At 49.3% G+C, this 27,671-nt stretch overlaps 1 protein-coding gene across 2 annotated transcripts in view; it reads right to left on the bottom strand.

The window, feature by feature from the left end:
- The window catches only part of INPPL1 (inositol polyphosphate phosphatase like 1), an 81,955-nt gene that overhangs the window by 9,636 nt on the left and 44,648 nt on the right, over positions 1–27,671 (bottom strand). For both annotated transcript variants that reach the window (XM_073548471.1, XM_073548472.1), the window contains exons 4-20: positions 27,567–27,669; positions 27,292–27,432; positions 14,191–14,281; positions 5,946–6,035; positions 5,613–5,711; positions 5,191–5,335; positions 4,874–4,980; positions 4,575–4,677; positions 4,232–4,428; positions 4,042–4,159; positions 3,864–3,960; positions 1,526–1,664; positions 1,197–1,296; positions 809–897; positions 478–559; positions 317–406; positions 60–173 (exon numbers count right to left, since the gene is read on the bottom strand). In XM_073548471.1, coding sequence (XP_073404572.1) covers positions 60–173; positions 317–406; positions 478–559; positions 809–897; positions 1,197–1,296; positions 1,526–1,664; positions 3,864–3,960; positions 4,042–4,159; positions 4,232–4,428; positions 4,575–4,677; positions 4,874–4,980; positions 5,191–5,335; positions 5,613–5,711; positions 5,946–6,035; positions 14,191–14,281; positions 27,292–27,432; positions 27,567–27,669 — 1,905 coding nt within the window. The remainder of the gene's footprint in view (positions 1–59; positions 174–316; positions 407–477; positions 560–808; positions 898–1,196; positions 1,297–1,525; positions 1,665–3,863; positions 3,961–4,041; positions 4,160–4,231; positions 4,429–4,574; positions 4,678–4,873; positions 4,981–5,190; positions 5,336–5,612; positions 5,712–5,945; positions 6,036–14,190; positions 14,282–27,291; positions 27,433–27,566; positions 27,670–27,671) is intronic.

Genomic DNA, 27,671 nt, shown 5'->3' with positions numbered 1-27,671 from the left:
TACCCAGGGTGGAGCACATTCACATGCCAGCTCGGACCTCATTCCCGGGATCCACTCACCTTCCAAACATCCGGAATAAAACTCTATGAAGAACTTGGTTCTGCTGGCCGTCTTCACTATGGCCTCAACGCTTTCAAACTCTATGTAGGCCTGATCAGACGGCTTCAGGAGACCTGGATATGAGACAGATTGTCAGCTCATAGGACCAGGGCAGATGGAGCATAGCGAGGATGTCACACCGCACCACACTCCCATGTTTTGCAGCTCTGATTATATTATGTCCCTTTTATAAAAAATGCATTTATAAACTTCCCACCTTTCTTAGAGACAAACTGTGACGTCACTCCGACCTCGAAGGATGCAAATACCGGGGAATGATCGCTGGTCATGATGTCATCAGTGCACCCTGCAGAGAACCACAGATGACATCACAGGTAAACCCACCATGCCCCACCCCTTGAAATAATCCGCGCTCACCATACGAGTTACATATCATGTGAGTTTCCGGGTGGGATTTCCACAGGATCCGGTCACACCAGGAAGGAACATTAGTCCGGACCTGGAACACAGCCAAGAACAAGCCTCTGAATCCCCAGGTTACACCATCCTGATCCTGTTATTACAGCAGGCGAGGTACGAGGCACCGCACACCTTACTGTATACATCAGTATACACAAAACTCCGGGGGAGAAACATGGAGGCTGAGACTGTGACACATCATACACCAAATGCGGACTGCAGAACAAGCGGGAGGAAAAGCTGGAGAGGTGGGGGTTAACACATCAGGTGGGGTCCCAGGACTACTCACCCCAGTGGGTTTGTGCTTGTGCCATACGTAGGTGTCCCTGGAGCCCCTCTCATAGCGATATGTGGGGGGGAACGTGATCTCCTCCTCACCTGTAACAGATGGAAAATCCAGAGATGCTGAAGACAGGACAATGGGGGGGGGGGTAAAGGGCTGAAGAGGAGAGAGAGCATGACGGACCGATGGGGAGGGAGAGCGTGATGGGCAGATGGGGAGGGAGGAAACTTGATGTGCAGATAGGGGGTAGCGAGATGGGCCGATAAAGGGGGGAATGTGGCATGCTGATTTGACAGGGATTATTTAAGAGGCCAATGGGGGGGATAGAATAAAATATCAATGAGGGGTCTCTGTGAGATGAGCTGCAGGGGTTACACTCGAGTTCGGGTCTTACTGAATCGCAGGAAGATCTTGTTCTTCTCCTTCTCCAGGTTGAGTTGATCGACTTTCAGCAGCGGCTCAAATTCCTTCCGGCTGATAAAATTCAGGATTTCCTACAATGAGACAAACATGTAGGAGCTCACAGCAAGGAAAAAGATGCCAGCGTCCCCATACTACATACCATACAGGGCCAATCTATCAGCATGAGCCCCCCGCGTCTGCACAATCAGGTGCAGACCACAAAGGGGTCAGCACACATCCACACAATATAGATCTATGTCTGCCAGCAGGTGGCAGCGCACTACAGACACCTGGTGCTGCCATGTAGAGGTTCGGCCTCACCTGTACGTCCATGTCCAGACGGTAGTTCAGGTCTCCAAACCAGAAGAGATGAGTAAACCGGAGAGAAATGTCGAAGGAGTTCAGCTGCTTATCCCCCAGAGACAGGAGCCGCAGGATGTCCAGGTAATTCTGATTACGTCTGACAGAAATCAGGATCACATGTGAGAGACCACCACCACCAATACTCTCCCCCGGCAGGAGAGGGCCACCACCACCTACTCTCCCCCAGCAGGAGAGGGCCACCACCTACTCTTCCCCAGCAGGAGAGGGCCACCCCTGCCTACTCTCCCCAGCAGGAGAGGGCCACCCCTGCCTACTCTCCCCCCCAGCAGGAGAGGGCCACCACCGCCTACTCTCCCCCCGGCAGGAGAGGGCCACCACCGCCTACTTCACCCGGCAGCAGAGGGCTACCACCGCCTACTATCCCCGGCAGGAGAGGGCCACCCCCGCCTACTATCCCCGGCAGGAGAGGGCCACCCCCGCCTACTATCCCCGGCAGGAGAGGGCCACCACCGCCTACTCCCCCCGACAGGAGAGGGCCACTACCGCCTACTATCCCCGGCAGGAGAGGGCCACCACCGCCTACTTCCCCACGAGAGGAGAGGGCCACCACCGCCTACTTCCCCGCGACAGGAGAGGGCCACCACCTCCTTCTCTCCCCGGCAGGAGAGGGCCACCACCGCCTTCTCTCCCCGGCAGGAGAGGGCCACCACCGCCTACTCTCCCCCCGACAGGAGAGGGCCACCACCGCCTACTCTCCCCCCGACAGGAGAGGGCCACCACCGCCTACTCTCCCCCCGACAGGAGAGGGCCACCACCGCCTACTCTCCCCCCGACAGGAGAGGGCCACCACCGCCTACTCTCCCCCCGACAGGATAGGGCCACCACCGCCTACTCTCCCCGACAGGAGAGGGCCACCACCACCTACTCTCCCCGACAGGAGGGCCACCACCGCCTACTCTCCCCGACAGGAGAGGGCCACCACCGCCTACTCTCCCCGACAGGAGAGGGCCACCACCGCCTACTCTCCCCAGCAGGAGAGGGCCACCCCTGCCTAATATCCCCGGCAGGAGAGGGCCACCCCCGCCTAGTATCCCCGGCAGGAGAGGGCCACTTCTGCCTACTCTCTCCTGGCATGAAACTGCCAACACCGCCTACTCTTCCCCGGCAAGAGAGGGTCACCACCACCTACTCTTCCCCGGCAGGAGAGGGCCACCACCACATACTCTCCCCCGGCAGGAGAGGACGACTACCACCTACTGTCCCCTCTGGCAAGAGAAGGCCACTACCGCCTACTCTCACCTTTGTCAAGAGAAGGCCACTACCGCCTAATTCACCCTTGGCAGGAAAGGGCCTCCACTGCCTTCTTCCCCCCTGGCAGGAGAGGGTTACCACCGCCTACCCCCCCTGGCAGAAGAGGGCTACCACCGCCTACTTCTCCCCCAGCAGGAGAGGGCCACCACCGCCTACTCCTACTTCCTCCTTGGCAAAAAAGATTCACCACAGCCTACTCCCCCCTGGCAAGTGGCAAGAGAGGGCCACAGCAGGAACCCGGCTTCCTGGATTGCGTCGGCTGAATAGCTGATCACTGCCACAGCTGCATGTGTCGCCGCTGTGTCACTGAAAACAGGAAGAAAAAAACAACTACCCAATAGATGTGCACATTCCCATATAGAATATAAACACTTTTATTGTTATGGACACTATACAAAACAAGCTAAAAACAAGTGACAAAAACATTAGGGTCCCAGGCCGGGTGACCACCTGACCTAATAGGATAATACTATATTACAGATAGACACAGTACCAAAAATTCCATACAATAATGAACGGATCACACAGATAAATATCACATCAGATAATCAAAGGTACCAAAATCCTGGTTTACAGGTCAAATAGGTCAAGGCCATATATTAGCAGCAGGTCAAATACCCTTAAGATTGCCCCCATGGTAACTAATAAATACTGAAGCAATCACCTAGAGAAGAAACAAGGCGTCTGGAGAGGTAATAAGGCTCGCTTCCCTAAATGAGGGAGTCGTAGTAAGAATGCAAAGATGCCACCTGGCATAGAAAGTATGCAATTGCATAGGCGCTACGGCTGGCAGGAACTCACAAGATAGGTATACCTGTCCGGCAAAATACAGAGCTCCCTAGATCAATACACTATAGCTTGTCTAATAAGCAGGGAACCGAAGATGTTCGCTCAACTCTACCACCAACGCCTACCCTCCCCCCCGGGACAGTGCCACCGCCACTATCTAACCCTCCTTTTGGCAGGAAAAGGCCGCAAACGCCTCCCCCTTAGAGGCACAATCATGTTGACCTGGGGAACTTACCTGGTAGTTTTCTCATTCCCTGAGGTGAGGTGACAATTTACAAAGCCAAATGAGGTCCCGTTGAACATGAAGGATATGCCCACTGCGCCTTTATTCCCTGTGTGAGGCGAGACCATGTTACAGCAGCCATCTTGTCTGCACCTCCCGATCATCCTGATCGCCATCATACTGTCCTCACCTAAGGTGTTGGCTATCCCGGTCTTGACGCTGGACGTGCTCACGTGTGTGATTCGGTTCTCATGCTCCACACGAACCAGGACGACGATCTTTATGTTCCACAAGGACTGCATGGCGACCTGCGGGGCACGGCGGCAGATTTTTATTAACGGTTACCTCACGGCGATGGGGGATCCTGTCCTGGCACATACCGGCCGATAGTCCAGCTCGGTGCACTCTTTCAGCATCACCCTCAGGAAATCCACCCACTCCTTATCGCCCACAGAATTTTCCTGCGTTCCGAACACGTAGATGTCGTGGGGTATGGTAACCGCCATCTCATCCAGCGTCTTCCCCAATCCTTTGGAGCCCATCCAGGAGGTGATGTTCTTCTGGGGTGGGACACTTCCTGTGTAGAAGATGATATCACCAAGTTTTACAGCAAGCAGCAATACGAGATCTATCTTATCTCATGCTCTGCTGACATCTAGCGGCCATTGTGAAAACTACCAGATTTCATACATCACTTCTATGGAATCTTGGTTTTGTTCTCACCCATGTTCCAGGTCCCTATGAAGACAGAGATCATGTCTGGCTCATCTTGGTTGGAGTGCTTGTTCTTCATTAACTGAAGCAATTGGCAAAAGGCTTCTCGTTTCTAAAGAAAATAGAGGACATTGTTGTATCAGACGGGTCCATTAAGTTCTGTACATACTGTAATATTGTTCCAACCAGTCAAAATTACAACCCCTAAAAAGCAGAAAGCAACTTTCCTTATTCAGGCTATGGACATACTGCATAGACAATCCCTTTAAGTCAGGTGATGCACAGCTTCGGACATGTGGATGCCTTACCCTGGCGCTGACAAATATGAAGTCTTTCCGTTGGGTCTTATCCTTCTCCTTCTCAAACACAATTCCAAGCTTAGATGGGACCCGCTGAGACTTTATCAGCTGCCGGACTGCAAGGACGAAGGTGAAAAGGGCTTTAATATGGCAGAGCCCTAAGCTCGCAGCCACATCATGCTGGTGTAGAAGTTACTATAAGATGTCGTGATCTTAGTAAGCCCCGGAGACCACCAGGATGCCGGCCGAGGTGCCACTGAGGACCACCAGCCCGGGGAAGCACTAATTGCATTGCTCACCCGTCTCAGCCTTGTGACACTACTCACTTTTGTCGTGGGCGAAGGTGTTCCAGTCCTCCTGAGCCTCCTTCACCTTCTTCATGACCACAAGTTTCCCTCCGTCCACGTCCACGGTCAGCGTGTACTTCTGCGATTTCACGATCTTGGTGAGGTCCAGCATGTCGAGTTTCACCTGCAGGAAAGACCAGTGACTTCCGGTTTGGGATCTCTCCCCCAAGACAGCTCCACCAAATCAGCGAGACCCTGAGAGTTATCTGACTTTTGTGAGATATTTATCATTTAATGAAAAGCAGCTCAAGAAAGAAAACCCAAATCATACAAACATGGCCAAGATGGAAACTGCGGGTAACAGGGTCATGCAGGGCCCCAGGTGCAATACAGGAGGGGCCCATGTTTAATACATACAGCCACCTGTAGGTAGAAGGAGAGACCTGCGGGGTCCGCCTCACCTCAAAGGTCTGCACAGGGATGATCTTGGCCTTTCTGGAAGACTGCGGCACGGGGGCTGACTGCGCTGAACTGCTCATGTCCTGCAATGCTTTCAGCGCCTGAGGAGAAGATGGAGAACAAATACCGCCAAATAGATGATTAGTGACAGACAATGAAAGATAGAACCAACAACCACCATCATTCCTCCATGAGCAGTAGTCCTCCCAGGAGAGAGGAGCCCTCTGGATAGAAGTACTGTTAGATTTTGAGATGTCATTTCTCCCTCCTCCGTGACCCCCTCTCCCTCACCTGTGCTCCCCATCCCTCCTCCATGGTGACCCCCTCAAACCCACCTTCTTCTCGATGCTGGACAGGAAATCCTTCAGGACGGACAGCTTGAGGACCAGGCTCTCCAGCTCCTGCTCACCACTCTGGTTTGCAGCCTGATAATGAGAGAGAAGAAAGAGAAAATCTTGAAGACCCCAGGGATAAAAGAAGCTTTTAAGAGGCTGCTCCACCAGCGCAAGCAGAATAACACTGCTCCGTTACAGCTCAGGGTGTGGTGGTCCCGAGCCTTCCAAACCAGCCATTCTCATCACATCCAGCCCCAGACACAGTAATTTACAGCTGTGATCAGATTCAGCGTGTCTGTGTGTATACAGTGTATAATTATATATACATCCATACAAAGTGGTGTGAAAAAGTCTTTGCCTGTTTGTCACACATAACCCATTAACCCCGCAGGGTCTTTTTCAGTTTTCATTCTTCGCTCCCCAGAGCCATAACTTTTTTATTTTCCTGTCAATATGGCCATGTGAGGGCTTTTTTTTGCGGGACTAGTTGTAGTTTTGAATGACATCATTGGTTTTAAGATATTGTATACTGGAAAACAGGAAAAAAATTCCAAGTGTGGTGAAACTGCAAGAAAGCGCAATGCCACAGTATTTTTTTTCTTTAACCAAGTTCACTAGATGCTAAAACTGCCCTGGCATTATGATTCTCCAGGTCATTACGAGTTCATAGACACCAAACATCTCTAGGTTCTTTTAAGTGATGAAGAAAAAAATTCCAAAATTTGTAAAAAAAAAAAAAATAAAAAAAAAAAATATAGCACCGTTTTCCGAGACCCGTAGCGTCTCCATTTTTCGTGATTTCAGGTTGGGTGATGGTTTATTTTTTACAATACGGCTGACGTTTTTATTGATACCATTTTGGTGCAGATACGATCTTTTGATCGCCCGTTATTGCATTTTATTTCAATGTAGCATTGACCAAAAAAGTAATTCTGGGGTTTTTAATTTTTTTTCTCATTGCGTCATTTAGCGATCAGGTTAATCATTTTTCTATATTGATAGATCGGGCGATTCTGAACGCGGCGATACCAAATATGTGTATGTTTGATTTTTGTATTGTTTTATTTTGAATGGGGCAAATGGGGGTGATTTTAACTTGTTTCATTTTTAGAAACTTTTTTTTTCTACTTTTCACTTGCTGCAATAGTCTCCATGGGAGACTAGAAGCTGCAGTACTTTGATCGCTCCTGCTACAGACAGGTGATGATCAGATCGCCTGTGTGTAGCAGAGATACTCACTTGCTATGAGCGCCGACCACGGGGCAGCGATCAAAGCAATCCGGTAATGACAACCATAGAGGTCTGCTGCAGACCTCTATGGTTGTCATGCCGACCCATCGGTGACAGGCGATCATGTGACACGTGCGCAGATGGGCGGGATTAGTGATGTGCTTCCTGTAAGAGCAAGATGAATTGGCAGCGGCATTTAACTAGTTAAACCCTTTATGACATTGGGCGTAATAGTACGCCGATATCAGACTGCACATTGGGTGCGGGCTCCGTCCCTGACCGCACCTTACCAGGCACATGTCAGCTGATCTATACAGCTGACATGTGCGCTCAACAGCCGCAGGTGGATCGCGATTCCACCCTGTTAACTAGTTTAATGCCGCTGTCAATTTATGACAGCGGCATTTAACTCACGCTTACCGGAAGCGCATCATTAATCCCGCCCATCGGTGACCCGTCACATGATCGTGGGTCACCGATGGGTCCGCATGACAACCAGGGGTCTCCAACAGACCTCTATGGTTGTCATAGCAGGATTGCTATGAGCACCGCCCGGTGGTCGGCGCTCTTAGCAAGAGAGCATTTCTGCTACACACTGGCGATCTGCCGGTGTGTAGCAGAGGAGATCAGACAACTGCAGCATGCAAAAAGTAACAAAAAAAATATTTTTAAAAATATAAAACAAAATAAAAAAAATATTAAAGTTGAAATCACCCCCCTTTTGCCCCTTTCAAAATAAAACTAAAAAAAAAAAGAAAATCAAACAAACATACACATATTTGGTATCGTCGCGTTCAGAATCATCAGATTTATAATAATATAAGATAATATATAATAATTATAATAATATATTATAATTTATAATGTAAGAAAAAAATTAACCTGATCGCTAAACGGCATAACGAGTAAAAAAAAGTCAAAACGCCAGAATTATGGGTTTTTTTGGTCACCGCTACATTGCAATAAAATGCAATAACGGGCGATCAAAAGATTGTATCTGCACCAAAATGGAATCATTAAATCATCAGCTCAGTAGCAAAAAAATAAGCCCTCACCCAAACAGGGATCACGAAAAATGGAGACACTACAGGTCTCGGAAAATGGGCCCTTTTTTTTTAACCAAACTTTGGATTTTTGTTTTCACCACTTAAATAAAAGAGAACCTACTGTATACATGATTGGTGTCTAAGAACTCATAATGTCCTGGAGAATCATAATTGCAGGTCAGTTTTAGCATTTATTGAAACATGGTAAAAAACAATAAAAAACAACTGTGGGAATGCACTTATTTTGCAATTTCACCGCACTTGGAATTATTTTTCCAAATTTACAGTACATGACATGTTAAAACCAATGGTGTCGTTCAAAAGTACAACTTGCACAGCAAAAAACAAGACCTCACATGGCCATATTGACCAAAAAAAATAAAAAAGTTATGGCTCTGGGAAGAAGGGGAGCAAAAAACAAAAACGCAAAAATGAAAATACCTCTGATCATGAAGTGGTTAATAGCCGCGGGAGGATCGTGATTCCACCCGCGGCTGTTGCAGGCACATGTTGGCTGCATAGATCAGTTGTCATGTGCCCAGAAATACGCCGGAGCCTGCACCTAACAGTCCGACGTGTGCGTACTATTGCGCCACATGTCGGAAAGGGGTTAATATGTTTCAGATCAACAAACAAATGTAAATATTAGACACATAACACAAAATAGCACAAAATGCAGATTACAAATTAAGGTCTTTGTTATTAAGGGAAAAAGAAATCCAAACCTATAGAGCCCTGTGTGAAAAAGTAATTCCCCACTCCCATATAACATGCAGTAACTGGGGTTTATCACATCTTCGGGAAGCTCAGTTCACATTCCCTCACCAGACCCAGGCCTGATTACTGCCACACCTATTCTCAATCAGGAAATCACTTAAAAAGGATCTGCCTGACAAAATGAAGTAGGCCAAAAGATCATCAAAAGCTACAGATCATACCGCGATCCAAAGAAATTCTGGAACAAATGAGAAACAAAGTAATCGAGATCTATCAGTCTGGAAAACATTATAAAGCCATTTCTAAAGCTTTGGGAATCCAGTAAAGCATAGTGGGAGCCATTATCCACAAGTGTCAAAAACATTGGTGACTCTTCCCAGAAGTGGCTGGCCAACAAAAATTACCCCAAGAACACAGTGATAACTCATCAAAGAGGTCTTAAAAGACGTCACAACAACATCCAAAGAACTGCAGGCCTCATTAGTCTCAGTTAAGGTCAGTGTTAATGACTCCATTATAAGAAAGAGACTGGGAAAAAATGGCCTGCATGGTAGAGTGCCAAGACGAACACCACTGCTGAGCAATAAGAACATAAAGGCTCGTCTCAGTTTTTCCAGAAAACATCTTGTTGACCCCGAAGACTTTTGGGAGTCTACTCTGAGGACTGATAAGACAAAAGTTGAACTTTTTGGAAGGTGTATGTCCCATTACATTCAGCACAGAAGTAACAACATTTCAGAAAAGGAACATCATACCAACAGTAAAATATGGTGGTGGCAGTGTGATGATCTGGGGCTAATTTGCTGCTTCAGGACCTGGAAGACTTGTTGTGGTAAATGGAACCATGAATTCTGCGGTCTACCAAAAAATCCTGAAGGAGAATGTGCGGCCATCTGTTTGTGACCTCAAGATGAAGTGCACTTGGGTTATGCAGCAGGACAATGATCCAAAACACACCAGAAAGTCCACCTCTGAATAGTTTAGGAAAAGCAAAATTAAGGCTGTGGAGTGGCCTAGTCAAAGTCCTGACCTTAGTCTGATTGAGATGCTGTAATGACCTTAAAAAGGCGGCTCATGCTCGGAAACCTCCAATGTGGCTGAGCTATAACAAATCTGCAAAGATGAGCGGCCAAAATCCCTCCAGAGCGAGGTAAAGGACTCATTGCCAGTTATAGCAAACGCTTGATTGCAGTTGCTGCTGCTAAGAGCAGCCCAACCAGTTAATGGGTTTAGAGGCAGCACGGTGGCTCAGTGGTTAGCAGCACAGCGCTGGGGTCCTGGGTTCGAATCCCAACAAGGACAACATCTGCAAGGAGTTTGCATGTTCTCCCCGTGTTTGCGTGGGTTTCCCCTGGGTACTCCGGTTTCCTCCCACATTCTAAAGACATACTAATAGGGAATTTAGATTGTGAGCCCCATCGGGGACAGTGATGATAATGTGTGCAAACTGTAAAGCGCTGCGGAATATGTTTGCCTCTATAATAATAATAATCTTTATATAGCGCTATCACTTTTTCACACAGGGCCCTGTAGGTTTTGTTTTTTTTCCCCTTTACCCCTTAACGACTGCCGATACGCCTTTTAAAGGCGGCAGTTAAGGGTACTTATTCCTCAGCGTTGCTTTTTAACTGCGCTGAGAAATAAGTGTATAGCGCCCCCCCCAGCGACAGAATTTCTCCGGAGAACATGATTCGGGTCAGTTTTTACCGACCCCAGTGTTGCGATCGCCATTATTCATGGAATAACGCCGACGGCAAAAAAAAAAAAAAAGTCATTCCTGTTTCTCAGAATCAAGGATCAGGCCCAAGAATTGTTGGACTCTCACCGGCTGTAACCGAGACTTTTTAATGTTAAGCAGCCATCCTAACCGCTCTAGGGCAGACATTGCCCTTTGTAGCTGTTCCACACAATGTTTCACCGTTTTCCCTACAATCAGGAAGTCATCTAAGTAGGGGACTACTACAATGTCTGATTCACGTAGATGGGCCATAACTTCCGCTACCACTTTAGTAAACACCCGGGGAGTGACTGCCAGACCCAAAGGGGAGGGCCGCATATTGGAAATGTTGAACTGACCCATCTAACTGAACCGCCACTCTGAGGAAACGCTGATGAGCTGCATGGATGGGTATATGGTAGTAGGCATCTTTTAAATCTAACACCACCATAAAGCAATTTTGAAACAGCAATTTTATTGTTGAATTAATTGTCTCCATCTTGAACGGGTGTATGACCAGGAATTCGTTGAGGGACTTAAGATTTATTATAGTCCTAAAGGAGCTGTCTGGCTTGCGGACCAGGAACAGAGGGGAGTAGAAACCTTTTCCTCTTTCCCCCTCTGTAACCATAGTTAGGACCTTCTTGCGGCAAAGATCATGCACCTCGGCCTCCAGGGCAGCTTGTTCTGATGTGGAAGACCTGAGTGGGGTGACCTTAAACCAATCTTGGGGAACCCGGGCGAATTCTAGTCGTAGACCCGCAGCTATCACCCCCAGTATCCAGTTACTACCAGAAATCATGGACCAGGCTGGGTAGAAGGCAGCTAGTCTCCCCCCTACCGGAGCAACTAGTCATTGGGGCGGCTTTTTAGTGTCACGTGCTGGACCTTCCTGGCGCCCCCCTCCTCCGAACATGAATCCTGTACCTTTCCTTCTTTTATCATCCCATCTGCCCTGATCCCTGGATGGCCTTCTACGGAAATATCTTTTTCTGGTAAAGGGACGTCTATAAGAAGGGTTCGGCAGACTGGGGAACTTCTTTTTATCACCCCCGGCTTTCTCTAAAAGTTCATCCAGGACGGGGCCAAACAGATATTCTCCCTCACACGGAATGGGGCAGAGTCGTGACCTGGCCTGGATATCTCCTGGCCAGCATTTTAACCAGAGAGCCCTTCGAGCTGCGTTGGATAAACCCGCGGTCCTAGCCGCCATCATCGCAGAGTCTGCCGAAGCATCAGCCAAGAAAGCAGCAGCACTTTGGATGATCGGTAGAGTTTTTCGATTGGATGCTCTTGAGGCTCCGTCCTTCAGCTGCGAATCCAGTTGATCCAGCCAGGCCATCATGGATCTGGCCGTACATGTGGCAGCTATCGCTGGTCTTAGAGCGCCTGCTGACATCTCCCATGTTCACTTTAGTAAAGAATCCGCCTTTTTATCCAGCGGGTCTTTTAAGGAGGCCATGTCGTCGAAAGGTATGGAGGATTTTTTTGGAGGCTTTGGCTACTGCCGCGTCCAGCTTAGGGGCCTTATCCCATCTGCTTACCACTGGGTCATCAAAAGGGTACCTCCGCTTGAAGGCAGGTGGCAAGGAGCCCCTTTTTTCAGGTCTTTTCCATTCCCTATCTATCAGGCTCTGGACTTTGTCATTTAATGGAAAGGCCCTGCGCTTTCTGGGATCTAGACCCCCGAACATCATGTCCTGTGCCGAAAGTTCTGGCTTTGCGTCTGCTACCCCCATGGTGGACCATATAGCTTTAACTAGCCTATCCATTTGGTCTAAGGGGAAGCAGAATCGGCTAGTTCTTCCTCCGAAGAAGACGAAGTGGAGGCCGGGGAATCTGAGGAGTCATCGTTCCTAGGGGCGGCTGAGGACTCCGAACCCGAGAAACTAATTTCTCTCCTCCTAGAAGAATCCCCTTTAGATAGGGCCTTCATCTCTGTCCTGATTATCTCCCTCAGGCTTGTGGTGAAGTCCGGCGTTTCTTCCGCTACCGTTTGTCGCACGCATGGCTGACAACTTTTTAGGGTGGCCATCTGGTAAGGGGCAACTACAGAGGGCACATTCCCTGTGCTTCTGTTTTCCCGTAGCTTTCCTCCACTGCGAAAAAACATAAGGGAACACTGCATCAGGGTACATTCACAGAGATCTCTTACCCATGCAGATGAGGCAGGTACCGGATCACGGAGGGAGGCAGGAGGGTCCTTTAGTCTGGAGGAATTGCGGCTCTGTCTGCTCGTTCGTCTCTGTTTCTTCTGCTGGCCACTCGCATGAGGCTTCACCGTGGCCTGTTTCTGTGGGCGCTCCTGCACCTCATCCTGCTGCTCTACGGGGGCTTCTGTCGTATCCATTGCTGGGCCTTCAGAAGCACCCCATCAGAGTCACCTCCTGCCTTATAAGGCCTCCCGATGTCTGGGTCAGCAGGGATCTGGCCGTGGCACCTCCCACCCGGGACCCCCCCCGCCGACCTCCCCGCCCATGCTCCGGGTCCCCCCCTCCCTGGGCGCTACCCCGGACAGCCGCACACATCGGAAAGCAGGCCGGCACCAGACTTCCGGTTTCGGCGTTCCCGGCCCCGCCCCTTCCGCAGCTCGTCTGAGACCGCGGGAGCGCGCGGAAAGGAGCTGGCACGGCGCCCCCGGCTCAGACATGCCCGCAGCCCCCACGTGTGCCGCCCTGCACCCGCCGACCGGGCGCAACCGTCGGCCCGGACGGAAAGGGAGACCGGACCCCGGGGGGAGCTCACCAGGAGGGGCCCGGGGCATACATACCTCCTGGTGCCGGCACTCTGGAGGCGGCTGTCCACCGGACCCTCTGCTCCACCTGCTCCAACCACTGCCGTGGCGACCTACCCGGCCCCACCGTGGCGCTTCCAGGGACCCCGAGCTTGACCGAGGTAGGAGATCCCCCCGCTACCTGGGTCGGTCACCAGGCCTGGGAATCCCTCGACAACTCCATGACGGACGATCTGAAGGAAGTCCCGTCCTCTAGGAACAGGAAACCAACCGATGCGTGGGAGAGGTGCCGCCCTTTTGTATCTGTAGGTTTCCTGTTCCTGAAGGGCGGATCCCCTCTCTCAGGTGGTGCTGTCATGGACGACCGAATAATCCATTGTTTAGGAACATGGTAGTGCTCAGAAGGGAGGGAGCACCATTTGACTTTTTCAACGCAAAATTGGCTGGAATCGATGGCAGGCACCATGTCGTGTCTGGAGACCCCCTGATGTATGTCAACAGAGGAACCCTCTCAATTCTAATTCCAACCCTAACACAACCCTACACCCAACCCTAACCCCTACACACCCATAACCTTAACCACAACCGTAACCCCAACACAACCCAAATCCCAACCCTAACCTCAAAATATACATACACACTATATTATATCTACACTCGCACACTATATATATTTTGTGTGTACGTATATAATATGCATATATATATATTTTGTGTGTGTGAATATACATTACATATATGTGTATATATTATATGTATAAATATGTCAGCACACCACAATCTCCCCTTCACCTTTCCCACCTGCTGCACAATCTTGGCCACCATGGGCGAGCTCTGTTGGTCGAAAATCTTAGACAGAATTTCCAGTCCAGATAAAACTTTATCAACTTCCCTTAAAGGCAAAAACAATAAAAATGATAAATCAGATTATGGATAAAACAGAAGAAACTAAATCAGGGTGGGATACACAGAAAATTGGGTGAGCAAGTCAACTATTGGAGGGGCTTGGGTATGACAGAACACTTGGACTGCAGGGGGCAGTGACCTTTCACAGACAAGACTGGGGAGCGTTTTACCAGCAACGTCCCCAGCATCATGTCATGAAAAGAAAACAATCTACTTGTTGTCAGGATCCCTGACTGCTGTCAGTGAATGGAAGCTTAACTTACAGTCATATGTTAAAGTTTGGGCACCCCTATAAATGTTAACCTTTTTTCTTTATAACAATTTTGGTTTTTGCAACAGCTATTTCAGTTTCATATATCTAATAACTGATGGACTCAGTTATATTTCTGGATTCAAATGAGGTTTATTGTACTAACAGAAAATGTGCAATCTGCATTTAAACAAAACTTGACCGGTGCAAAAGTATGGGCACCTCAACATAAAAGTGACATTAATATTTCGTAGATCCTCCTTTTGCAAATATAACAGCCTCTAGTCGCTTCCTGTAGCTATGAATGAGTTCCTGGATCCTGGATGAAGGTATTTGTGACCATTCCTGTTTACAAAACAATTCCAGTTCAGTTAAGTTTGATGGTCGCCGAGCATGGACAGCCCGCTTCAAATCATCCCACAGATGTTCAATGATATTCAGGTCTGGGGACTGGGATGGCCATTCCAGAACATTGTAATTGTTCCTCTGCATGAATGCCTGAGTAGATTTGGAGCGGTGTTTTGGATCATTGTCTTGCTGAAATTTCCATCCCCTGCGTAACTTCAGCTTCGTCACTGATTCTTGCACATTATTGTCAAGAATCTGCTGATACTGAGTTGAATCCATGCGGCCCTCAACTTTAACAAGATTCCCGGTCCCGGCATTGGCCACACAGCCCCAAAGCATGATGGAACCTCCACCAAATTTTACTGTGGGTAGCAAGTGTTTTTCTTGGAATGCTGTGTTTTTTAGCCTCCATGCATAACGCCGTTTTGTATGACCAAACAACTCAATCTTTGTTTCATCAGTCCACAGGACCTTCTTCCAAAATGTAACTGGCTTGTCCAAATGTGCTTTTGCATACCTCAGGCGACTCTGTTTGTGGCGTGCTTGCAGAAACGGCTTCTTTCGCATCACTCTCCCATACAGCTTCTCCTTGTGCAAAGTGCGCTGTATTGTTGACGATGCACAGTGACACCATCTGCAGCAAGATGAGGCTGCAGGTCTTTGGAGGTGGTCTGTGGATTGTCCTTGACTGTTCTCACCATTCTTCTTCTCTGCCTTTCTGATATTTTTCTTGGCCTGCCACTTCTGGGCTTAACAAGAACTGTACCTGTGTTCTTCCATTTCCTTACTATGTTCCTCACAGTGGAAACTGACAGGTTAAATCTCTGAGACAACTTTTTGTATCCTTCCCCTAAAAGCTATGTTGAATAATCTTTGTTTTCAGATCATTTGAGAGTTGTTTTGAGGAGCCCATGATGCCACTCTTCATAGGAGAATCAAATAGGAGAACTACTTGCAAGTGGCCACCTTAAATACCTTTTCTCATGATTTGATACACTTGGCTATGAAGTTCAAAGCTCAATGAGGTTACAAAACCAATTCAGTGCTTCAGGAAGTCAGTAAAAAGTAGTTAGGAGTGTACAAATCAAGAAAATGCTAAGGGTGCCCATACTTTTACACCGGTCAAATTTTGTTTAAATGCAGATTGCACATTTTCTGTTGTTAGTACAATAAACCTCATTTGAATCCAGAAATATAACTGAGTCCATCAGTTATTAGATATATGAAACTGAAATAGCTGTTGCAAAAAACAAAATTGTTATAAAGAAAAAAGGTTAACATTAATAGGGTTGCCCAAACTTTAATATATGACTGTATATCACCAAGATATTAGGTGTCAGGGTTTATACTGGAAACAGTAACAAACCTTCAGCTGTGAGAGGAGAAAGGTCTGGAAGGCGTCTGGATGTAGAGAAGAGTTTTTCCATTCACTGGCAGCAAGCATTACTGCTTATTGTGGATTATTTGCAGACACCAGCAGCCGTACTTTTAGCCTAAATTGACAAAAAGCCACAAACTAGTGTAAAATGAATAATAAAGCGCAAACTGTGATGGTCCGGAGCAGGATGAACACTCTTTGGTGGTCTTTATTAGAGATTAGCGAATATGTTCGGAAAACGATCGCCAAACATAAATTCGGCATGAATATCGTACATTCGGATTCTTGATCAGTAACACGAGAATTTTCTTCAAATTGGAAACAGTCAGTAACATTCGGTAATAGAATAAAAGCCGCGTTCAGTAAAACATGGATTTTTGTGAGAATGCACCGTAAAATCCTTTTCTCCGAGACGCTCATTGGGGGACACAGGTACTGTGGGGACACAGGTACTGTGGGTGTATGCTACCGCCATCTGGAGGCTGACACTAACTAAACAACACAAGGTTAACTCCTCCTCCGCCGCATACACCCTCGCCCCGATTGCGGGCGGAAACCAGTTTAGTGCAAAAGCAGTAGGAGAATAACAAAAATCAGCCTTAATGCAGATAACAATATGTCTGGAAAAGAACCACCCCGCATCAACAAAAAAAAAAAAAGCACATTAAATAAACAAGAGCCAACTGGCTAACAGGGTGGGTGCTGTGTCCCCCAATGAGCGTCTCGGAGAAAAGGATTTTACGGTGAGTTCTCACAAAAATCCATGTTTCTCCTTCGTCTCATTGGGGGACACAGGTACTTTGGGACGTCCTAAAGCAGTCCCTGGGTGGGAAGTTGATTCACCAATCCAAGCTACATGCAACTCATGTCGAAAGGTGCGCCACCGCTGCTTGGAGAATCCTTCTACCTAGGCTCACATCTGACGAAGCCAGAGTATGGACACTGTAATGTTTAGTAAACGTGTGCAGGCTGGACCAGGTCGCAGCCTTGCACACTTGTTCCGTCGAAGCCTGGTGCCGAAGCGCCGAAGAGGTGCCCACTGCCCGAGTAGAGTGTGCTCTGATCCCTGCTGGAATCGGCGTACCCCTAATACGGTAGGCCTCCTGAATAGTTTGATGGATCTATCTGGCCATGGTCGACTTTGAGGCAGCGAGTCCCTTCCTGCGCCGGCAACACGTACCTTCTGAGTGTCCTCACCAGGTCTAATGTGTGAAGAGCTTTCTCCACGCGATGTACTGGCGCTGGACAAAACGAGGGCAAGACAAAATCCTCATTAATGTGGAATGAGGACACGACCTTCGGCAGAAATGGGGGAGCTGGTCTAAGCACCACCTTTATCCTTGTAGAAGGTGAGAAACGGTGTTCGGCAAGACAGGACCGCCAACTCCGAGACTCACCTAATGGAAGTTATGGCTACCAAGAATACCACCTTCCGGGAAAGGTACGACAAAGAAGTATCTTGTAGCGGTTCAAAAGGAGTTTCCTGCAGAACACCCAGGACCAGGTTAAGGTCCCAGGTGTCCAGGGGCACCTTATAGGGCAGTACCAAGTGGGAAACTCCCTGGATGAAAGTCCTCACCTGCATATTGGTAGAAATTTTTCGTTGGAAGAGGATGGACAACGCCGATATCTGTCTCCTAAGGGAGCTCGGGGCCAATCCTAAGTCTAGGCCTCACTGGAGAAAGGCAGCAAAAGAGCAAAAAGGTTTACCCGTCCAGGCCTCCAGACAAATGCACTATCAAGATGCAGTGGACCCATATAATTAAAATGGAAACACAGGTGCAAGACCGCTCACAGCCTACCAATACATGGAGGGGGCGGTTGCCTGGTATGTTGATGCACAATAAAAAACTTGTATGTGGCGCTGTTCACACTATGGCCATGCACAGCATCCAGGCTAGCCTAGTAGTGACACCCTTCTATTAGCTCAGGCGGGCTGGCCCAGCACTATCAAAATGCATGCCATGTGAACAGACACCGCAGTTTACAAGACCAAATGGGCCCAACTGCACCCTGAATAAAAAGTGCAAAAAACACATAAAATGTGGAGTATTAGCTGATATTTTGGCCAAAATACGTGAGCCCCTAACCTGCGCCAAAGGTCTCCATGCTTACAGGTACCTAACACTAAATCCTAACACTGAAACAGCACTGCATCCCGATAGTGCATTTGTCTGGAGGCCTGGACGGGTAAACCTTTTTGCTCTTTTACTCACTGGAGAAAGGCCAAGATGTTGGGAATAGAGAATGTCAGAGGAGGAAAACCACGATCTCAACACCAAGCAAAGAAGACCTTCCAGGTGTGTGATGGTAAATTCCTGCTGAGGTAGGCTTCCGGGCGCTAACCATTGTAGCGACCACCTCGCGCCCAAACCCCGCCTGGGTCAGAATCCAAGATTCAACGGCCATGCCGTCAAACACAGGGCCCCTGAGTTCGGGTGGAAGATAGGGGCCCTGGGCCAGTAGGTCTGGGCGCTCTGGCAGTCGCCATGGTACGTCGGTGAGCAGTTGCACTAGATCTGCGTACCAAGCCCGACGGGGACAATCTGGGGCCAGCAGAATTGCTGGAACACCCTCTGTTTGGATCTTCTTGATGACCCTCGGAAGTAGTGGTAGCGAGGGAAACAAGTATGGAAGACGAAACTGGTTCCATGGCAGAACCAACGTGTCCACAGCGATCGCTCCTGCGACCGAGCGACGAACACGGGCACCTTGGCGTTCACACTGGAGGCCATCAGATCCACATCCGGTGTTCCCCACCGTTGGCAAATCTGCTGGAAAACCTCGGGGTGCAGCGACCATTCCCCTGACGCGACACCCTGCCGGCTGAGGAAGTCCGCCGCCCAGTTTTCCACGCCCGGGATGTGGACGCCGATATTACTGAATGGTTCGTCTCGGCCCAGTGAAGCACGTGTCCCACCTCGCGCATGGTTTCCCTGTTGCTCGTGCCCCCTTGATGATTTACGTAAGCCACCGCCGTGGCATTGTCCGATTCAATCCGGACGGGACGTCCTGCTAGAAGGTGCTGAAAATGTTGCAGCGCCAGCCGGATCGCTCGTATTTCCAACAAGTTAATCGGGAGGCATGCCTCCTGTTGCGACCATTGCCCTTGGGTCGTATAGTGGCGAAAATCTGCCCCCCAGCCGAGGAGGCTGTCGTCGGTTGTGACCACTAGCCACTGATCTGGGCGAAATGGTCCCCTGAAGAAGGGAGGACCTGCACGTCCACCACTCTAGTGACTGTCTGACCTGCGAGGATAGTCGGCACTGATGATCGAGCGTGAACGGGTTCCTGTCCCAAGATGACAAGAGGGCGTGCTGTAGGGGGCGAAGATGAAATTGGGCAAACGGAATCGCTTCCATTGCTGCCACCCTCTTCCCTAGTATCCTCATTCCAAACCGAATGGTGTGCGGGACTGGCTGTAGGAGCGCTAGGGCTTTGTCTTGATGGAGAATTACCAATCCTCGGGAGGTGTCGAAGATTATCCCTAAAAAGGAAATCCTCTGGGCTGGGACGAGGGATGATTTTTTCCTGTTGACCAACCACCTTAAGCGGGAGAGGGTATCCAGCGTAATGCTGACATTCTCTTCGCATGCCCGAAACGAGGGGCCCTTCACCAAGAGGTCGTCTAAGTATGGTAAGACGACTATGCCCCGAGAGTGTAAGGCAGCCATAACGACTGCCATTACACCTTTGTGAACACTCTGGGGGGGCAGTGGCTAGCCCGAAGGGCAGTGCTGCAAACTGGAAATGTAGGCCATTGATGGCAAAACGTAGAAACCTTTGATGCGGAGAAAAAATGGGGACGTGCAGGTAGGCATCCTGGATGTCGATAGAGGCCAAGTATTCCCCTTGGCCCATGGCTGATATAACTGAACGGAGAGATTCCATTCGGAAATGTTTCATCCTGATGAACTTGTTCAGGCGCTTCAGGTCCAAAACCGGCCTGACTGTCCCGTCCTTTTTGGGGACCGCGAACAGATTGGAATTAAAACACTGAGCTTTCTCGTGCTCTGGTACGGGAACAAGGACTCCGTTGCGCTGGAGCGAATTCATGGCCCCTAGCAACGCCCTTGCTCGGGGCTCCACTTTGGGAAGTCGGGACAGGAAAAAACATTTTGGGGGACATTTGATAAACGCTATCTTGTACCCTGAGGACACCAGCTCCGCCAACCATGAGTCACGTGCTACCGCAACCCAGACATGGAGAAAGCAGAGCAGGCGGCCGCCTACTCTGCTGATGTCGCCTAAAAAGTGCTCCGAGTCATTTAGCTGAGGGTCTCTGGACCCTGGTTCCCCTTGACCTGGGCTGGTGCGCACGCATCCTCCCCAGTGGGTTGGCTCTGTATGAGACCTGTCGCTCCCTGTCCTTGTTTGCGCGACTTGCAGCGGCAGAGCTGGCCGCTGCCGTCCACCCGGGGTTGCGAAAGGCCCGAAACCGCGCCTGAGCCTGGCGAAACGGGTGTTTGACATTTTGTTGCGGGAGGAAGCTGCTTTTTCCCCCTGTAGCATCGGAGATGAGTTGGTCTAACTTTTCCCGGAACAGGCGGCCACCCTGATAAGGCAGGGAAGTCAAGGATTTCTTGGAAATTGAATCGGCCCACCATGTCCTTAACCATAGGACTCTCCTAATGGCTACCACGTTTGCGGCCGCCAGTGCCGCACAATTGGCCGCATCCAAGGAAGCGTTGATTAAGTAGTCACCAGCCATAGCAACCTGACTCGCGATCTCTGATACTTCTGCAGGCAGGTCTTTATCCTGCAAGACCTTGTTCAATGACTCTGACCATGACATCATGGCCTTGGTTACCCATGTTGCCGCGAACGAGGGAGAGAGTGCCGATCCTGATGCTTCAAAAACTGAGCTAGCCAAACTCTCTCTGAGCCAATCAGTGGGGTCCTTAATAGATGAACCACTAGGTACGGATAACAAGGTTTTCGAGGCCAAGCGTGACACTGGTGGATCCATCACCGGGGATTCCGCCCATTTCTTACAGAGCTCCAGGACAAACGGATATCTTGCCTCTAACGTCTTACGGCCCGAGAAACGCCTATCTGGCCGTTCCCTGTGACGTTGCACTATGTCCTCAAACTCTGGGTGTGTGCCAAACACTCTATGCGGACGCTTAGCCCGCTTAAAGGATACCCTATGGCCTGAGGCCAAGGTGACGTCATCCTCAATCCCCAGCGTCTGATTAACAGCTTCGATGATGCTATCAACTGTTTCTCGACATCCCGGGGTATCTAGGTCCAGCGGCTCGTTTGAGTCATAACCTGAACTCTGCGCGCTCATGACAATTGGTGAAGGAGAGCGTGATGCCGAACTCACGGATGCCGAGGCACCGGATGGGCCGGGAGATGCCGTGTGGGTTCATTTCCTTTGCACCTGCCTGGAATGAGAGCGGCCCCTGCAGGCCGGAGGCTCTTGTGAGGTGGAGGACCCCTCCCAGATAAGGGAGCCACTATCCTTGCCCCTGTCTGGGGCGTGAAGAGACTTGATCGCCTTTGTAAGCGACGCCATAGACTGCGACAGTGCTAGGGCCCCTTCCGGAGGTTTTGGATCACTGGGCTTGGTCGCAGGGGAGGGCTCCTGGGCGCGTTAGGAATCGCAGGTTTCGCATAATTTATTGCTCTGCGCCCGCGGAAACGAAGACCTACAGGAGATGAATGCAGCGTATAGGAACGTGTGCGTCTTCCCTTTCCCAGCCATATTGTATCCGACAGGTATCACTACTGCTTTGCTAGGGGATGTGGGGGTGGGGGGGGGGTGGAGGAGAGCACTCCTCGCTTGTCCGTAGCGTGCCTTTCGCGGTCGGGACCGCACTTACCCGGTCCTGTGTCCCCCACACGTGCTGCTTCTCCTCTCAGCTGTGCGCAGTCCTGCTATGGGCGGGCCGACCGTTCTCTCCTGGTTGCGGCCTACCCTGACACGAAGCCGGGGGATAAATTTATCCGGCGCCCGACCAGGCTCCGGAGGGCGGGCCGCCGGAAGGGACGTTGCACCGGGAGGGCAGGACTTCCGGCCGCGGCCTACCACCGGCCGAAGCCGCGGGCTGGATTTTTAGTGTCCGCCCGCGAAGGGGTGACTGCGGGCGGCAGGCCGCCTCATACCAAGGACGGAGCCGGCGCCAGTACCCGGCGTCGGGCACGGCATCCGTCACGCCGCCAGGGGGGAAGGGAATTGAGGGGAGGGGGCGTACATTGGAAACCCTGTTAGTCCACTCCTGCTGTACGAACCCGGGCACCTTGACAATGCATGAACACTCTGGTCTCCCATTCTGCTGATGGGAGCACTCCTGCACAGCCTAGAAGCGCACGAAGTAAGGGCTCTCTGGACGCCACCGCTCCCCGGCCATCCTATCCATGCTGGACGCTGACGACTTCTTCAGGTAGAGGGAAGGGGGGTGATGTCCAGGACGGTGCAGGCACCCTAGCTCCGTCCTCCTTCCAGGGCTGAGGAGAGGGACCGTCCACCGCCTTGCAGCACCGCCGTCTAGCGTTGGTGGAGCAGTGGGGGCCGATCGGACTGTCTTGTGCCTCTGTACAGCCCATGGTTTCCGTACCTAGGGGTGGTCAGGGCTAAGTCCGGCCTCATGTCCCTCGTCGCGGGAGAGGATACGTGGAGGGACACTCACACGTGCTCGCCCGTTGATGGCTTGGGGAAATCGGACCCTTTCAATAGGATCCGTTGCCCCTGTCTAGTCTTCATAGCAAAAAGAGAGAGAAAAAAAAAAAGTCTGGGGAAAAATGACCCAGATATGTCCCACGGTTCAGGAAGGGATACGTGGAGACGATACTCACACGTGCTCGCCCGTTGATGGTTTTGGGGAGATCGGACCCTTTCAATAGGGTCCGTCGCCCCTGTCTTATCTTCATAGAGAAAAAAAAAAAAAAAAGAGTCTGGAGAAAAACCAGACATGTGTGCGTCCAAAGGACACTAAGCATAAAACTGGTTTCCGCCCGCAATCGGGGCGAGGGTGTATGCGGCGGAGGAGGAGCTAACCTTGTGTTGTTTACTTAGTGTCAGCCTTTAGATGGCGGTAGCATACACCCACAGTACCTGTGTCCCCCAATGAGACGAAGGAGAAATCACAGCGTCACAGGTTTGAATAGAATAGATATATACATATGGCATACACAGATATATAGATGTCAATGACACACACATATACTCGTATATCTATATATTACATGGATAGAAGAAACGCCAGCAATTCATCTGCCGTATACTCTAACATCACTGCAGGAGCCGACAGGATAGAATAGATGGGTTACATAAAGTAAATACACATAGAAAAGGTAGAGAAATAGATGTCAGTGACAAATACAATTAGTACAGTGTGTCTGCAAATTACTGTACATGTATTTAATAAAAGATTTTTGGGAAAAAAATGGCGTGGGCTCCCGCGTAATTTTCTTAACCAGCAGAGTGAAAGCTGACGGCTGGGGGCCAATGTTTATAGCCTGGGAATGTGATATACCCATGGAGCTTCCCAGGCTATTAATATCAGCTCACAGCTGAATATTTAGCCTTTACTGGCTATTAAAATGGGGGACCCTAATCAAAAAAAGACATAGGGTCCCCCTATAATTAATAACCAGCAAAGGTATTGCAGACAGCTTCGGGCTGATATTAATAGTCTAGGAAGGGCCCATGGATACTACCTCACCCAGGCTAAAAACATCAGCTCTCAGCCACTGCAGAAAAGGCTAATCACTAAGATGACAATTCTGGAACTTAGCCTCACTCTTCCCACTTGCCCTGTAGCTGTGGCAAGTGGGGTGATAGTTTGGGGGGGTGATGTCACCTTTGTATTGTCAGGTGACATCAAGCCCTGAGGTTAGTAATGGAGAGGTGTCAATAAGACACCCCCATTACTAACCCCAGTCACATTGTATGAAAACACAGACACCGCAAGCAGGAGACCTTTCTCACGCTTGTGGTGCCCTCAGACAGGGAATAGCAGTTCACAGGCAGACACTGAGCACACGCAACCATGCAGCCTGCCATGTAGATGTAGCAGAGCTAGACCCGTCGTGGGTGAAATTCTCACAGTGATCTGCTGTGAAGTCACTGAGCCTGAACTACAGTGACCTCATCACTGACTTTTTCCCACGGTGCTGAGGTCACAGCACTTCATCCCTGTTGGGAACGCAGCATCAGTGACAGGGGTTAACATTGACTACGTCACTGAGGCTGCACTCGCAGCAGCTCAGTCACCAGTGGTTCTCAGCCTGGATGGTCACATCTTGGCACCGTCCAAATTGAAATATATTAATCCCCCAGAAATGGATTACGGCGTGGGACAGAATGACCGACAGGTGAAGGATATTGTTGTTTTTTTATTTTAGTTTGATTACAGGAGAACGAGGGCTTCGGTAGAATTAGGCTTTAGGCGAGTATAGCTGTGGTTGTTATTTTAAAAATAAAATAAAATGGAAAACTGTGTTTAGCCTTATTTCTAATAAAGGACTTTATTCTGGCTGCATCTTTATTTACCATATAACTATAGGATTAGTAATGGATTGGTGTCTTATTGACGCCTCTCCATTACTAAGCCGTGGGCTTGATGTCACCTGAAAATACAAAGGTGACATCAACCCCACAAATATGAACCCCACTTGCCACTGCTACAAGGCAAATGGGAAGAGCCGGGCAAAGCGCCAGAATTGCAGCATCTAATAGCTATGCCTTTTCTGGGTGGCTGCGGGCTGCTATTTTTAGGCTGGGGGGAGATATATCTATGGCCCCTTGCCAGCCTGAGAATACCACCCCCAGCTGTCTGCTTTAGCAAGGCTGGTTGTCAAAAATGGGGGGGGGACTTCATGCAGTTTTTTTAAATTATATATTTAAATAATTAAAAAATAAATTGTTTGGAACCCTCTATTCTTAATAACCAGCTTTGCTGAAACTGACAGCTGAGGCTTCCAGTCCCCAGCTGTCAGTTTTGCCTGGCTGGTTATGAAAAATACAGGGGAACCCACGCAGGTTTTTTTTTTTATTTTTATATATTGACAGTGCAGGAGTGGCTGATGAATACTCCCATCCGCCGCTTCTGCTTTCACTGTTATTAGGTGTCAGCTGACCGGAGGCTTGACGTCACCTAACAATACAAAGGTGACATCAACTCCACAAATATGGACCTCATTTGCCGCCACTACAGGGCAAGAGGGAAGAGCCGGGCAAAGCGACAGAAATTGGTGCATCTAATACAGTGGGGCAAAAAAGTATTTAGTCAGTCAGCAATAGTGCAAGTTCCACCACTTAAAAAGATGAGAGGCGTCTGTAATTTACATCATAGGTAGACCTCAACTATGGGAGACAAACTGAGAAAAAAAAATCCAGAAAATCACATTGTCTGTTTTTTTTTTTCATTTTATTTGCATATTATGGTGGAAAATAAGTCAGAAACAAGCAATCAAGATTTCTGGCTCTCACAGACCTGTAACTTCTTCTTTAAGAGTCTCCTCTTTCCTCCACTCATTACCTGTAGTAATGGCACCTGTTTAAACTTGTTATCAGTATAAAAAGACACCTGTGCACACTCTCAAACAGTCTGACTCCAAACTCCACTATGGTGAAGACCAAAGAGCTGTCAAAGGACACCAGAAACAAAATTGTAGCCCTGCACCAGGCTGGGAAGACTGAATCTGCAATAGCCAACCAGCTTGGAGTGAAGAAATCAACTGTGGGAGCAATAATTAGAAAATGGAAGACATACAAGACCACTGATAATCTCCCTCGATCTGGTGCTCCACGCAAAATCCCACCCCGTGGGGTCAGAATGATCACAAGAACGGTGAGCAAAAATCCCAGAACCACGCGGGGGGACCTAGTGAATGAACTGCAGAGAGCTGGGACCAATGTAACAAGGCCTACCATAAGTAACACACTACGCCACCATGGACTCAGATCCTGCAGTGCCAGACGTGTCCCACTGCTTAAGCCTGTACATGTCCGGGCCCGTCTGAAGTTTGCTAGAGAGCATTTGGATGATCCAGAGGAGTTTTGGGAGAATGTCCTATGGTCTGATGAAACCAAACTGGAACTGTTTGGTAGAAACACAACTTGTCGTGTTTGGAACAAAAAGAATACTGAGTTGCATCCATCAAACACCATACCTACTGTAAAGCATGGTGGTGGAAACATCATGCTTTGGGGCTGTTTCTCTGCAAAGGGGCCAGGACGACTGATCCGGGTACATGAAAGAATGAATGGGGCCATGTATCGTGAGATTTTGAGTGCAAACCTCCTTCCATCAGCAAGGGCATTGAATATGAAACGTGGCTGGGTCTTTCAACATGACAATGATCCAAAGCACACCGCCAGGGCAACGAAGGAGTGGCTTCGTAAGAAGCATTTCAAGGTCCTGGAGTGGCCTAGCCAGTCTCCAGATCTCAACCCTATAGAAAACCTTTGGAGGGCCAACAACAGTGTGTGGCAACCTTGTGAAGACTTACAGAAAACGTTTGACCTCTGTCATTGCCAACAAAGGATATATCACAAAGTATTGAGATGAAATTTTGTTTCTGACCAAATACTTATTTTCCACCATAATAAGCAAATAAAATGAAAAAAAAACAGACAATGTGATTTTCTGGATTTTTTTTTCTCAGTTTGTCTCCCATAGTTGAGGTCTACCTATGATGTAAATTACAGACGCCTCTCATCTTTTTAAGTGGTGGAACTTGCACTATTGCTGACTGACTAAATACTTTTTTGCCCCACTGTAGATGTGTCTTTTCTGGGCAGCTGTGGGCTGCTATTTTTAGGCTGGGGGGGCCTATATCCATGGCCCTTTACCGGTCTGAGAATACCATCTCCCATAGCCCCCAGCTGTGAGCTCTGACTCGCAGGATGATTTCGGCTATTTTCTGCAATTAAATCGGCGAATATTGCAAATTTGGCGATTGTGAGCAGAACCAAATATTGAAATATTCGCTTATCTCTAGTCTTTATATCCCTTTACCTGTTGACCCCTTGGTACGAGGCCGGGCGCAGACCCTCTCCATGTCTTACCCGTGCAGACGCTTGCAGGAGTGAACCAGCGTCTTGTTGAGGTGCGGCAGACTGGTGGCTCCGGACTTCACAGCTTCCAGGTCCAGAGCGTAGCTGCCCTTCAGGTAATCATGGGACACGGTGCTCAGCCCGTTACTGGAGCTGTAAAGGATTAGAAGAGCGACCATAATGGTAGTCACCCAGCTTTCCCAGAAGCAGATACACCAAACCCCGACATGAAGAGTTCCTGTCACAATCAGCTGCCTTCTTCTGCTTCTATTACTTGGCTTTCTTACCTCTCAGACACACTCATATCTCCACAGCTTGGCACCAAAGACCCTCCAGAGAAACTAGCAGAGGCCGACCGAGGTGGCAGAGGAGGCTTTTCATCCTCCCCATCT

The sequence above is a fragment of the Dendrobates tinctorius genome, unplaced genomic scaffold, assembly GCF_039654945.1.
Source record: "Dendrobates tinctorius isolate UK_male_01 unplaced genomic scaffold, ASM3965494v1 ptg000157l, whole genome shotgun sequence".
NCBI lineage: Eukaryota > Metazoa > Chordata > Amphibia > Anura > Dendrobatidae > Dendrobates > Dendrobates tinctorius.
Note: the sequence above shows the minus strand (reverse complement) of the source record. Positions and strands in the feature narration are given on the sequence as shown.